General features: G+C 50.0%; 1 protein-coding gene across 6 annotated transcripts in view; it reads right to left on the bottom strand.

Moving 5' to 3' along the window:
* Window positions 1-14,074, bottom strand: part of cdc42bpb (CDC42 binding protein kinase beta (DMPK-like)) — a 32,975-nt gene extending 18,901 nt beyond the window's left edge. For 4 of the 6 annotated variants that reach the window (XM_084376738.1, XM_084376739.1, XM_084376740.1 and 1 more), the window contains exons 1-10: window positions 13,378-14,074; window positions 8,705-8,796; window positions 3,220-3,303; window positions 3,004-3,099; window positions 2,777-2,925; window positions 1,464-1,557; window positions 1,134-1,334; window positions 518-766; window positions 115-349; window positions 1-16 (exon numbers count right to left, since the gene is read on the bottom strand). The exon at window positions 1-16 is cut by the window's left edge and continues 92 nt beyond it. In XM_084376738.1, the coding sequence (XP_084232864.1) occupies window positions 1-16; window positions 115-349; window positions 518-766; window positions 1,134-1,334; window positions 1,464-1,557; window positions 2,777-2,925; window positions 3,004-3,099; window positions 3,220-3,303; window positions 8,705-8,796; window positions 13,378-13,546 (1,385 nt within the window). In that variant the 5' untranslated portion in view covers window positions 13,547-14,074. The remainder of the gene's footprint in view (window positions 17-114; window positions 350-517; window positions 767-1,133; window positions 1,335-1,463; window positions 1,558-2,776; window positions 2,926-3,003; window positions 3,100-3,219; window positions 3,304-8,704; window positions 8,797-13,377) is intronic. The other 2 variants (XM_084376742.1, XM_084376743.1) reach the window with 1 other exon arrangement.

The following is a 14,074-nucleotide window of genomic DNA, read 5'->3' as shown; positions in this document are numbered from 1 at the left end:
AGGGCCTGGGTCGACTCTGCACACAGAGGTCAGAGGTCAGCAGGACTACATCAGCACATGAAGTATTTCCATCCTGTAGTTTTAATTACAGTATTTAAAATGTGTCCGTCTCACCCTGCAGTTTGCGGTTCAGCTCTTGTTTCTCCTGTTCCAGTCGGCGGATCCTCCTCTCAAACGCCTCCACCTCCTGCCCCCCTCCTCCTCCTCCGTCCTCCTCATGCCGGAGGCCCTGAACCCCCTGGCCGACAGAGCCGCCGTCGGCGAAGCAGCTGCCGGTGGTGAAGGTGAAGCCAACAAAGGGCAGATGCTGACCAGTGAAACCAGTGTGAGACATTGGAGGGCTGATGTCCTGCAGGAGGAAACACTGTGTCAGACTGGACGCTCCTTATGTTCTCAAGAGTTTATATACAGGTGAAAGACCAGACGCAGGACCAGGAGCAGAAATACTAGACAGGTTAATAATGGGAGCACTGGTACACTCTAACTGGCTATGTGGGTTTAAGACTTGGGGTCTCACTGGGTTCTTGAGGACATCGTCGTCTACGTCAAAGTTGGAAGTGTCGGTGGGCGAGGACACGTCAGGAATGTAGGGTGCCTCAGTGGATCGGATGTTGTCCCAGTCGATCCCGCTGAAGAACAGGTGGCTCTTAAAGTCAGAGATCCCGTTCAGCCCGAGTCGATGTTCCCTCGAGCAGAGCAGCCGCTGGATCAGATCTTTTGCATCCTCGGACACGTCGGTCACATGGGAGGGGAACTGGAAACGATCCTGAGGACAACCACAGAAAAAGAAAAACTATGAGAGGAAAGTGGATTAAAGAGGACAGAGCGAGAGACAGACAAGCAGACAGACAGACCAGCAGAGGGATAATGAGACAGAAATGGAGAGCAGGACAGCGGCTGGTTCGTCCACTGAGAGACGAGTTAGATTTAGAAAAGGGGAAGTAGGACGAGAGTCTGGAGACAAACAGACCTGGAAACATGAGAGGAGCTCAAACCTTTTTGTTTCAGCTGAACACGACAGGCCGATGATGCTTCAGCCTCCTGACTGTCAGTGTCCACACACAAGTCTCACATACTTCAACAATTTTCTTATTTAATGGATGAATGTTAATGACATGTCAACACACACTGACCTCGTGGTTCATGATCTTGCCGTAGGTTTCCACCAGCGACTCGGCGTAGAATGGCGTTTCTCCATACAGCATCTCGTACATGCAGACCCCCAGAGACCACCAGTCACACTCCGGTCCATAACGACCCATCCCATCCTCCATCGCCTGCAGGATCTCTGGGGAGATATAGTCTGGAGTGCCCACGGCCACCGAGGACTGCACCTGCACCGACACCACAGAGCGAGTCCTTAATGCCGTCACTGCAGGACTCAGACCAGAACTCAGAACTGGACCCAGTTAACTTTAAGACTAAATTCAGTGTGTGTGTGTGTGTGTGTGTGTGTGTGTTACCGTGCCATCCTCCATCATGCGGAGACAGGATCCAAAGTCAGCGAGGCGGATGTGACCATTAACATCCAGCAGGACGTTGTCTGGCTTAATGTCTCTGTGACACAGAAACACATTCGAGTTAAATTAAACAGTTTAGTGACGTCAACAGACTGAACTCTGGACGGTTCTGCAGCGTCAGAACAGCAGAACACAAACTTTCACTCAGACTGTCAGAGCTGAAACATCAGCAGCTTCTTCTTCTACTCATCCTGTCTGTCTCTCTCAGAGCGAGGTGACTGGGGGACAGTGACAGAGACAGAGGGACAGTGGAGGTACTAACAGAGGCGAGACATCCTCTATGTGTCAGGGTCGGCCTGCAGACAGGACAGGAGTGTGTTGGTCTGATGGTGTTCAGTCTGACTTCACTCATAAGTAAAAGACAAATGTCTCACAGAGCAACGATACAGGACAAGACTACAGTGATGTGGCAGCAGGCCGTGACTTCAGCGTCTTATATGAGGAGAGAAACACAGAACAGGCCTGGGCGGTCGGCTGAGTCCATCACGGTTGGTTTCATATTTGCCGATTTTTGTCATTTCATTTTGCTTAATTAACGTTCTGCCTGCACAGAATTCAACACGGTACATATAGTTCATAATTACCATGTAGAGCACAATTCAAAGTGTGCCTGTTGGAACTGGCAGCTTCACATGATTTCCAACGAGTCTTTCACAAAATGGAGGCGCTGAATGTAACGTTAATTCATAAACCATATTTGAGAACTACATCAAGAAACGATGTGCCGTTGTGCACCCCGATCGTTACAATAGGACAGGTGTGTTATCCTGATCTCCCACCTGTTTGCTCATTTAGAGGCAGTGAGCGAATGCCTCGCCCCCGGCGCCCGCAAAGCACGATAAACTTCTTTGCTGCATTCATGTGGTGTCGGAAGATCCGAGTTGTTTTTCTGACACGAGGTGGCGTTCACGTGAATTATCCCATTCTGAAAGTCATTCGTAGATTTTTTCCGACATCACATGAATGCAACATCCCCCCTCTTTTTTTTCCTCCACCACACACAAGAGCTTCTGTAAGTGTGGAGTCGGTTCTGGTCAGACTGGGAGGGGGTCTGACTGAAATGGAACCAGTTCTGGGTTCTGCACAGGAAGGAAGGCTGAACAGGAACTGACTACATTTCCCAGAGGATACTGCTGCCAGGAAGAGTTATGTTACCGTTGGTAACCAGCTGCTACATCACAATCAGCCAGACATCTGTCACCAAGTCAACCACACCTGTCTGCTACTGACACCAGTGTAACCAGTGAAACCAGTACCTGTGGATGTAGTGCTGCTGGTGGATGGAGTGGATGGCGAGCACCATCTCAGCCACGTAGAACTTGGACATGTCCTCTGGAAGACGATCCTCAAACTTACTGAGCAGAGTCAGCAGGTCCCCGCCCACGTAGTAGTCCATCACCAGGTACTGCAGTAAAACACATGTCAACACATGATCAACTGTCCCAGCAGCAACAGAACTCACTGCAGCAGTCGCGGTACTGACCAGATAGTTGTCGTCCTGGAAAGCGTAGTGCAGAGTCGTGATCCACTGACTGTCTCCTCTCACCAGGACGTCTCGCTCTTCTCTGAAACATGCCGTCTGTACACACAACATGCTAACATGTTAAATTCAACACGCTAACAGCCAGAAAACTAAGACTACAAACATGGTAGACACCAGACCAGAACTGGAGCAGAACTGGACCCGATCGAAACTCACCTCGGCCCTCTTCAACATCTCCCACTTATTGAGAATCTTCATGGCATAAACTCTCTCTGTATGCTTCATCTTCACCACGGCAACCTGAGAGAGAGGGGCGAGAGACATGAACACTGAGAGAGAGAGGGGCGAGAGACATGAACACAGAGAGAGAGAGGGGCGAGAGACATGAACACAGAGAGAGAGAGGGGCGAGAGACATGAACACAGAGAGAGAGGGGCGAGAGACATGAACACAGAGAGAGACATGAACACTGAGAGAGAGAGGGGCGAGAGACATGAACACAGAGAGAGAGAGGGGCGAGAGACATGAACACTGAGAGAGAGAGGGGCGAGAGACATGAACACTGAGAGAGAGAGGGGCGAGAGACATGTACACTGAGAGAGAGAGGGGCGAGAGACATGAACAGAGAGAGAGAGAGGGGCGAGAGACATGTACACTGAGAGAGAGAGGGGCGAGAGACATGAACAGAGAGAGAGAGAGGGGCGAGAGACATGTACACTGAGAGAGAGAGGGGCGAGAGACATGAACACAGAGAGAGAGGGGCGAGAGACATGAACAGAGAGAGAGAGAGGGGCGAGAGACATGAACAGAGAGAGAGAGGGGCGAGAGACATGAACACAGAGAGAGAGAGGGGCGAGAGACATGAACACAGAGAGAGAGAGGGGCGAGAGACATGAACACAGAGAGAGAGAGGGGCGAGAGACATGAACACAGAGAGAGAGAGGGGCGAGAGACATGAACACAGAGAGAGAGAGGGGCGAGAGACATGAACACAGAGACATGAACACAGAGAGAGAGGGGCGAGAGACATGAACACAGAGAGAGAGAGGGGCGAGAGACATGAACACAGAGACATGAACACAGAGAGAGAGAGGGGCGAGAGACATGAACAGAGAGAGAGAGAGGGGCGAGAGACATGAACACAGAGAGAGAGAGGGGCGAGAGACATGAACACTGAGAGAGAGAGGGGCGAGAGACATGAACACAGAGAGAGACATGAACACAGAGAGAGAGGGGCGAGAGACATGAACACTGAGAGAGAGAGGGGCGAGAGACATGAACAGAGAGAGAGAGAGGGGCGAGAGACATGAACACAGAGAGAGAGAGGGGCGAGAGACATGAACACAGAGAGAGACATGAACACAGAGAGAGAGAGAGAGAGAGAGAGAGAGGGGCGAGAGACATGAACACTGAGAGACATGAACACAGAGAGAGAGAGGGGCGAGAGACATGAACACAGAGAGAGAGAGGGGCGAGAGACATGAACACAGAGAGAGAGAGGGGCGAGAGACATGAACACAGAGAGAGAGAGGGGCGAGAGACATGAACACAGAGAGAGAGAGGGGCGAGAGACAGCCTCTGAGCTACGGTAACCATGGTGATCTCTGGTGAGTTGTCTGTTGCATGAGCAACTCTCACCAAAGACTGAACAGAGGTGAGACGTCTCACCCTGTAGCTAAAAAGGAGCGATGGAGTGGGCCTGGGCGATAAACCGAAAATTTACTGATACCGAAATTTACGACGATAACCGACGTCATTTTGCTCATGTCGGTATATTCGGTGTTTTAAAAAAAAGTCGTTTTTGTCTTGGTTGGCTGTGTGTAGGTAGCTACCGGTATGTTCATGTGTAACTGTTGCCAAAATGCAACCTCAGCTTATTTTGTGAATGTGTTTGAGTCAAACCTTTGTGTAAAAGTGTAAAAGCATAATTACGACGAAAAAGCCACTTTTAAGTTTCACCGTAGTTTCGTTTCCAGGTCAAACTCATTTACAATGGAGGTGCAGGGGTCAACTTTTCTGTAGCATCAAAACCGCTATTTTTAAAACACTAAGACTCGACACAACATGAAACTTTGAGATGCGTCGATCCGCAATGTAACATTGTTACTTATCGTTCATTTATCGTTATTGAGGCGAGTTGCTCAATATATGGTGATATTGATTTGAGGCCATGTCGCCCAGCCCTACGCTGGAGCCAGTGTGACAGGGATGCTGCACCCTGTAAGAACAACAGTGTGTATTTAAAGTAGTGAAGCTTTTGTCTGCTACCTGGAGCCTGAACACAGGTGTGAGCCCTGAACATCAGCATGATGATCCGCAGGTTAAATCAACAAGTCACTGACATCACAGTGAAGCACCTGGAGATCAGAGTGTGATCCATCCGGCCTGTTGTTGTGGAGCCACACCTCACCTGTTCATCTACCTGTACTGACGCATCCGATTGGTCCTGCTCTACGTGTGTGTGTTTACCTGACTGTTGATGGTGTATCTGTGTGTTTGTGAGGACCAGGTGAGTCTCACAGCAAGGAATGTCCTCACAGGTACACTAACACACAGGTGTGTGTTTATATCCTGAGGCTGCAGGCAGGTGTGGCTCTGACACACCTTTCCTCTGGAATGAGGAACACACACACACACACACACACACACACACACACACACACACTGTACTGTATGAGTTCCTGCACAGTTGTTGATCTCAGCTGATGATGTCATCACACAGCTGGGATTTTAGCATGGAGGCTAATGCTAAGGCTAATGCCAGAGAGTCCTGACCTCCCTGATCAGCAGAGCTGTATGTGATGGACGCTGATGGCACCTCTCTACGTCACACATCAACACAACAGTGTCAGCTTGTGAACATACCAGTGTGCATGGTTACCATGACAACAGTGTGAGAGACGGAGAGCGGTAAAAGCTCAGAGGTGACTTCACTTTATAAAAGTGCACATGGAAGATAATCAGCTGTAGGTCAACATCAAACATGAAAGATATCCATCTGAAGTCGACCGCTCAGGTAAGACAGCATGGTTAGCTTAGCATCAGTCAGTGAGTCGACCTTTAATGGAGACTGAAAGCTGCAGCAGTGGGTCACAGTTCTCACTGTGGAGCATCAAGCTAACTGTACGCTAGCTGTAGCCCGGTTCAATGACAACTTCCTGTCAGTGTCAGTCACTGATCAACAATGTCCACCTGTATGTGTGTAGATCACAGGTGTGTGTGTAGATCACAGGTGTGTGTGTGTAGATCACAGGTGTGTGTGTGTGTAGATCACAGGTGTGTGTGTGTGTAGATCACAGGTGTGTGTGTGTGTGTGTAGATCACAGGTGTGTGTGTATGGCGGTAGAATCGTGTCATATTGTGTGTGCACGTATCAACTGAACGTGTCACGTGCGCGTGCTTTGACGCCTGTGCAGCGAGCAGCGCCTGACGTGTAATGTAGTTTCCTCATTGACATATATTGTTCCCCCGTTCACACGCACGTTCACGCGTGATGACTGCTGCACGCCGGTAATCACACGACGCGCAGTGACTACGCGTAACATTGCGTTTTTTTGCGAACGCACGCATTAACGCTCGCATGAAGATAATTGAACATGTTTGTCACACGCTAACACGTACGCGGAAATGACGTGCGCAATCTATGTCACGCGTAACAAGAAGCTGCGTGCGCACGTCTGTCTGTCACTGTTTGACAAATGTTGCTACGCGTTCACACACACGTGCGGTCGCAGTTTCTGATGTGCGACCGGAAGTTGATCTGCACCGTGCGCAACACACCGCGTACTTAGACGCCTCCGTAGTTGTTGTGTTCCATGTTCATCCAGTAGATGGTGAAATGGTGAATGGTGTCCTTACGCGTGAAATACAATCTGCAGGTAACAACGCACACACGCACGCACGCATAACAAAGTTATCATGCATGCACACACACGTTGCTGCGCATCTCTCTAGTTGTTTTGACATCGATATACCTTCATAGTGTGTGTAGATCACAGGTGTGTGTGTGTGTGTGTGTAGATCACAGGTGTGTGTGTGTGTGTGTGTGTGTGTGTGTGTGTAGATCACAGGTGTGTGTGTGTGTAGATCACAGGTGTGTGTGTGTGTGTGTGTGTAGATCACAGGTGTGTGTGCGTGTGTGTGTGTAGATCACAGGTGTGTGTGTAGATCACAGGAGTGTGTGTTGGTGCAGCTTCAGACTGAGCTCACTGGACTCAGATCAGATGGACCACATGTGGACTTTAGTCCAGCTGTTATCAGACTGACTGAACTACAGGAGGCGGAGACATGTTAATGATTGACAGCTGACAGACTGAGCTGCGTCTCAGTTCATAACTCCCCTGACAATCTTCGGTGTCAAAGTAATCCATTACATCCATGAGCACACGGCTCCTACACACTCTGAACAGAGAGTAGTGGACTACCTGTGACCTGTTAGAGAACACAAGTCAGACTCTTCTCAGCTGATGGTCACCTCCAGGTGGCCTCCAGGCTGCTGTGTGTCTGCTGGTTGTTCTCATGTACACTGATCTGTTTGAATAAAGCTTATTGAAGAAAAAAAGCCTGAGCTCCTGTGGGAAGCACAGAGGAAGCAGACAGGAAGCTCAGTGTTATAAACAGGAAATGCAGCGCTACATCTAACTGGAAACACTTCCTGTAAGAACACAGGAAGAGAGCGAGGCGTCCTCAGAGTCACGGAGCTCAGAGTTAAACTCAGCTCCAACGCTACAACTCACAGTTTATATATAGTTTATAAATATAGTTTATATAATATATAAATAACAACATATACAACATTGTATAATTTACTCATTACATCCCAATGACCAGATGGTGGCGCTAAAGCAACAGACTTTGTTTTGTCTGAAACTTTAACTGTAAATTGATTTTATTCTGGATCCTGTTCAGACAAATCTACACATCTAAGCCCCGCCTCCAGCAGATCAGACCTGGACCAATCAGGACAAACGTTTTAAATCCTGCATCTGTGTCTCAATTCAGGGGCTGCATCCTTCGAAGGACGCGGCCTTTGCGTCCACCGTTGTTAAATGGGACAGTCTAGTCTTTGGAGCATTTCCTGGTTGCGTCACCAGATGTTGCCGCCCCTTACGTCACAATGTCTGCCGCCCAGGCCCGCGACAGTGACGATCTACGCCACTTGATGTCGCCATTTTCCTTCTTTCTTTCTTCTGTTTCGGGCGCGCAAAGGATCTTGGGATATGGGAGGGCGCGAAGGATAGCAGCGGTGCGTCCTCCGAAAAGAGGGAAAGAAGGCTGCATGTGAAGGAGCCTTCCAATTGGGACGGGCTTCACGCAGCGTTGCGCCCTCTGGAGGACGCAGCCTGAACTGAGACGCAGCCGGTGAGTGAAAATATTCTGAAGCTGTTGACATGATCTCAAGTCTGATGCATATTTAAAAATAGCTGAGACAGCAGAATGACATGTCGACGGGTTCAAACAGTGTGATGTCATGTTGTAACAAGTCGTGTGGTTGGTCGGTCGGTCGCTGTGATCAACAGGTGACGTTTCTTTAAATATCCCAGGTGAGCATTTGTATCCAGTTCGTGCATAAGTGAATCTTCACTTCCTGTCTATCCCTGACTACTTCCTGTTTGTGTTCACTGATGCTCTGAGGAAGAGGAGGAGAAAGATGAGGGACTGACTGGTGGGGGAGGGGTCAGAGGTCAACAGGAAGTCTTACCTCTCCAAAAGCCCCTCGTCCAATCACCTTCAGCATCTCAAAGTCGTCTCTGTGCAGCCGCATGTCCTTCACTGTGGTGGTGAAGGGTTTCACTGAGGACACACACACACACACACACGTAAATACACACACAATGCAGGTACACAGGTATATGCACACAGAGCCTCAGTGTATTTCTGTTCTCTGGACTTTATTTATCTCCGTAGATTTATTTCATTGTTTTTATCAGCTGCTGCTCCGACAGCTGATCAGTAAAGGGACATCTGAGGGATGAGCCGGGGGCACTAGGACCCTGAAGAGTCTGCTCTTCATTCATCTTTTATTTATCTGCCATTTTATCTGGGTCACACACACACACACACACACACACACACAGGATCTATATGATGTATAATGTAGGCCGACATACAGACGATGGAGCTTCAGAGGAACATTATCAATGACTGAAGTATCAGTCCCCATATTGATCAGTGCTGATGGATCAATAGATCAAAAACAGATTCTGGTGATAAGATGACAGTAACAACAGCAGCTGACACACCTCATCAGCCAATCAGATCAGTCCAACCTGCCTCAGCAGGTGAGCCAGGGACCACTGTTCATGACTATGTTCAGGGCGAGCACCAGGCCTCCAGGACCCTCCGGTCCCAAAGCCAAGTCTCTATCCCCATTCAAGTTAGCTGGGCACTAAACAGGAAGTTGGCGGCAGTTAACCGGCTCAGCCGGTGGAAGTGTCGAGTGTGCACGCTCTGTGGGCTGCACAGCACGAAGATCTGAGTAGTTTATAGCCGAGAAGTCTAACTTTGTCTTCAAGACGTCACAAAGATTCAATCTGACGTTAGAAGCTCACAGATGTTCGATACAGATGTCAGGTCTGCAGAGACTCGGGAGACATGACAGTATTTCACAGTGCTTCATACTGTTCATGGCTCCTGATGATAACTCACAGTGAAGCAGAACTGAAGCGACTGATCACAGGATGATCCAGTTAAAACATGTCACATCGTTTTACATTTTGTGACTTTTGATCGAAGCTTTCTTAACAATAGTGTTAAAACATCGTCCCGTCACAAACCACAAAGAAGAAGTTTAACGTAAAGAAACAAAGCTTGAACTTTTCTGGGAGTGCAGAAACGTAACCTGCCGACATCGGTGATCATGTTTGATGTTAACTGGCTGAGAGCTCTCGACGCACGAGTCAAAACCACATCACAGGACTGATCTGAGACCTGGACCTGGTCTCCTCCTCTCTGACTTCACAAACAAACAGCAGCTTCACTGACCTGATGACATCACCAAAACCATCCAATCAGTGAGTTAGCCATCAACCATGTGACTCACGTGTTCTCCTCCTGGTTCAGACCAACTGAGCTACAGACCTGGAGATCAATAATGACTCTAAACTCACCTGGATGACATCACACAGCACCTGTCTCTACGGCTCAGTCAGTCCGACCAGTCTGACTGTACAAACTGGTTTATACACCAGTCAGAGTGTTGGAGTAAACTGGTGTGAACAGGATTAAACACAGTGTTCATCAGCTTTTCAGAGGATGTCGTGTCCACTGTCCACTCAGTCTTCACTCAGCTGCATCAGGAGCACAGAGAACAATCTGCTGCTCAGCTTCAGCCAGACGACACCGACTACATCAGAGGAGCTCAGGTGGAGCTGAGGTGGAGCTGAGGTGGAGCTGAGGTGGAGCTGGTGAACAGTTTCACCTATCAACCTATCGTGGTCATCACACGTCACCACCCTGGTTAAAAAGGACAGAACAGGCTTCTTCTTACTTCTTACAGATAAACTGAGAAGGATTTATTCAGCTTTCAGAGGAGCAGCAGAAACATCCGGACTGGAAACATGACAGACCGGCCCAGGACGGGAAGGAAGTGAGCCTCGTCTGCACAGACACCTGCAAGAGGTTCACACCAGCTCCTCCACAGGTGTGATCTATAACATGAAGCTGACAGGAGGGTTAGGGTTACACCTGCACGCTTCAGAGACAGACGGTGAACTGAAGTTTAATGACGCCTCTCACATGTGTTGTTGCTGCTCCATCAGCACACTTTACTGTTGAAGATCTAACTAACTGCTCAGTGTGTCGGCAGCCCGTCACACCACAGAGAGGATCGACTGTCTCCTCCAACCATCAGCAACTCAACATCAGACAGCACCAGAGAGCAGAACACAGCTGTCGTTAACACTGTGATCATGTTCATACTGAGGAAACACGTGACTTCAGCTCACATACGTCCTGTCAGGTCATCACGACGGGCTGATCAATAATCACTGTGTCACACTGAGGACGTTCAGGCCGTCAGCGCGACACAACATGAGCTCTATAACCTCCACGACACACACACACACACACACACACACAGACAATCAGCTGCTCATGTCTATATGTCAACATGCATGATACGCTTTGTTGACCATATATGGTTAAAAGTGCGCGTGGAGAGGGCGGGGCATTTCCAGGTGAACTGTGGTTTATAAGGACAACATCACCTGCAGGTGTGATTGTTCATAAGACCCCTCCACTGGTTCATAAGACCCCTCCACTGGTTCGTAAGACCCCTCCACTGGTTCGTAAGACCCCTCCACTGGTTCATAAGACCCCTCCACTGGTTCATAAGACCCCTCCACTGGTTCATGAGACCCCTCCACTGGTTCGTAAGACCCCTCCACTGGTTCATAAGACCCCTCCACTGGTTCGTAAGACCCCTCCACTGGTTCATAAGACCCCTCCACTGGTTCATAAGACCCCTCCACTGGTTCGTAAGACCCCTCCACTGGTTCATGAGACCCCTCCACTGGTTCGTAAGACCCCTCCACTGGTTCGTAAGACCCCTCCACTGGTTCATGAGACCCCTCCACTGGTTCGTAAGACCCCTCCACTGGTTCATAAGACCCCTCCACTGGTTCATGAGACCCCTCCACTGGTTCGTAAGACCCCTCCACTGGTTCATAAGACCCCTCCACTGGTTCATAAGTCCCCTCCACTGGTTCGTAAGACCCCTCCACTGGTTCATAAGACCCCTCCACTGGTTCGTAAGACCCCTCAACTGGTTCGTGAGACCCCTCCACTGGTTCATAAGACCCCTCCACTGGTTCATAAGACCCCTCCACTGGTTCGTGAGACCCCTCCACTGGTTCATAAGACCCCTCCACTGGTTCATAAGTCCCCTCCACTGGTTCGTAAGACCCCTCCACTGGTTCGTAAGACCCCTCCACTGGTTCATGAGACCCCTCCACTGGTTCGTAAGACCCCTCCACTGGTTCGTAAGTCCCCTCCACTGGTTCGTAAGACCCCTCCACTGGTTCGTAAGACCCCTCCACTGGTTCATAAGACCCCTCCACTCGTTCGTAAGTCCCCTCCACTGGTTCGTAAGACCCCTCCACTGGTTCGTAAGACCCCTCCACTGGTTCATAAGACCCCTCCACTGGTTCGTAAGACCCCTCCACTGGTTCATAAGACCCCTCCACTGGTTCATAAGACCCCTCCACTGGTTCGTAAGTCCCCTCCACTGGTTCATAAGACCCCTCCACTGGTTCATGCGGGTCCCTGTTGGTTCTTTCTGGTCTCTACTGGTCCCTCCCTCCCGACAGTGACCAGTACCGACGCTGAAAGTTCGACCTGATGATCGAGTTTGTAACGACATCAGAAATAAAAAACTGCTTCCTTCCTGTTTGGATGGACTTTCTAAATAAAAGCACAGCAAACTGTTTCAAGGTCCGTCATGATGCTTTGATCTAAACTCACATTATTTATTTGTTTATATTTATTTATCTTCATATGAGAAACAAACAACCACTTCATCTGTGGTCAGGTGATCTCATTCTCTGACGTGATCATACTGATTAACATATTAATATTGATATCCGCTGTGATCAGACCGATCAGCCCCAGTCTGACCAGTTCAAGGTTCTGGACTCCTGAACAGGACTCAGGCCGAGTATTCAGACACCTGTGAGGAGTGGGTTTAGATCATCATCTTCATCTTCATCAGGACATTAATCACAAACCATTGTAAACATCAGTCAGTGTGTCAGCACATCAATACATCAGTGATCAATATATTGATTTATCAGAACATCAGAGACTCAGAAGGAAACCAGGCCAGACCAAACCAGGCCAGACCAAACCAGGCCACAGCTAAACAGGAACTGGCTGAACCAGGACAGAGCGGACCAGAGTAGGACAAAGTCCTGGAACATCCCAAACCAGCCTGGAAACTGTTCAAGGGCACCTGGAGAAAAGACACTTTGAACCCCTGAAATGTAAACTTGGATCGATTCCCTGTCAAGGACTCACACTGTCCTTCTGGATCACCTCTGAACCCGTTAGGAACCACATCACAGAACCTGGAACTCCTTAAATCTCCCTGGAGCCCCTGACCCTCCTTCAGGATCCCTTTGACCGCTTTCAAGTTCTCTCAAGGACGCCTGAGCCTTCCTGAAACTCCTTCTAGGGATCCTTGAACTTCCCTGGAGACCCTGGATCTGTGTCAAGGTCTGTCAAGAACCTCTGAGCCTATATGAATCTTCCAGGAGCCTCTCAAGGACCCTTGAATCTACCTGGAGCCCATCGGACCCTCCTTGTAAATTGATTTACGGTGTTTAGTGAATGCATCCCGGCCCAGGATCGGGACCAGGACCGGGTCTGGACTCTTACCCCACTCCAGGAAGTCGGTGACGTGCTTCTCCCTCTTGAGCGGGGAGTGGGAGCACTCCGTGTAGAAGCAGAGCAGCAGGTCGAGCAGCGCCTCCACGCTCAGACAGCCCGCCTCCTTCTGCTCCAGCAGCAGCTCCTCCAGCCGCTTCAGACGGACCTGGGCCGACATCCTGTCCCGGGACAGACACCCGCCGCTCCCGCTCACAAACCGACAGCGACCCCGCCACACAGTCCGAGTGAGACGCGCCGCCCAGGCTCCGTTTCCTGCCGAGTCCTGCCGAGCTCAGCCTGCTAACTGCGGCTAGCTCGTTAGCTCCGGGAAAACATTCCCGACATTTTGAGCCGCCTGGGTGTCGCTGAGTGTCGGTGTGTCTCCGCCGGTTACCGCCGCTCCGTCGTGTCGACAGCCGCTCAGCCTGCAGGCCCGCGTCTGTCCGGCCTCCACATCGGTTTTAATCCCGGTAAATCTGGACTTTCCTCTCAGAATTCGGGCTGTCGGTCGGGCCGTCGACTCTCTTAGGTTGGCCGCCGCTGCTCCATGTCCTCGGGCCGGTGTATCAGCTCGGTAACATGTCCGGGAGCTCCGGGCCCGGCGCGGCTCTCACAACAATGACCGTTAACACCTCGAGGGAGCGGGCCGGGGATTACCGGGGCTTTTTCGGTAGTTTGCGGCTGACTGCCGGTGTGGCTGGTCGGT

The sequence above is a fragment of the Pagrus pagrus genome (assembly GCF_965226575.1).
Source record: "Pagrus pagrus genome assembly, chromosome: 16".
In the NCBI taxonomy this organism is placed as follows: domain Eukaryota; kingdom Metazoa; phylum Chordata; class Actinopteri; order Spariformes; family Sparidae; genus Pagrus; species Pagrus pagrus.
This window is presented reverse-complemented; position numbering and strand designations above follow the sequence as displayed.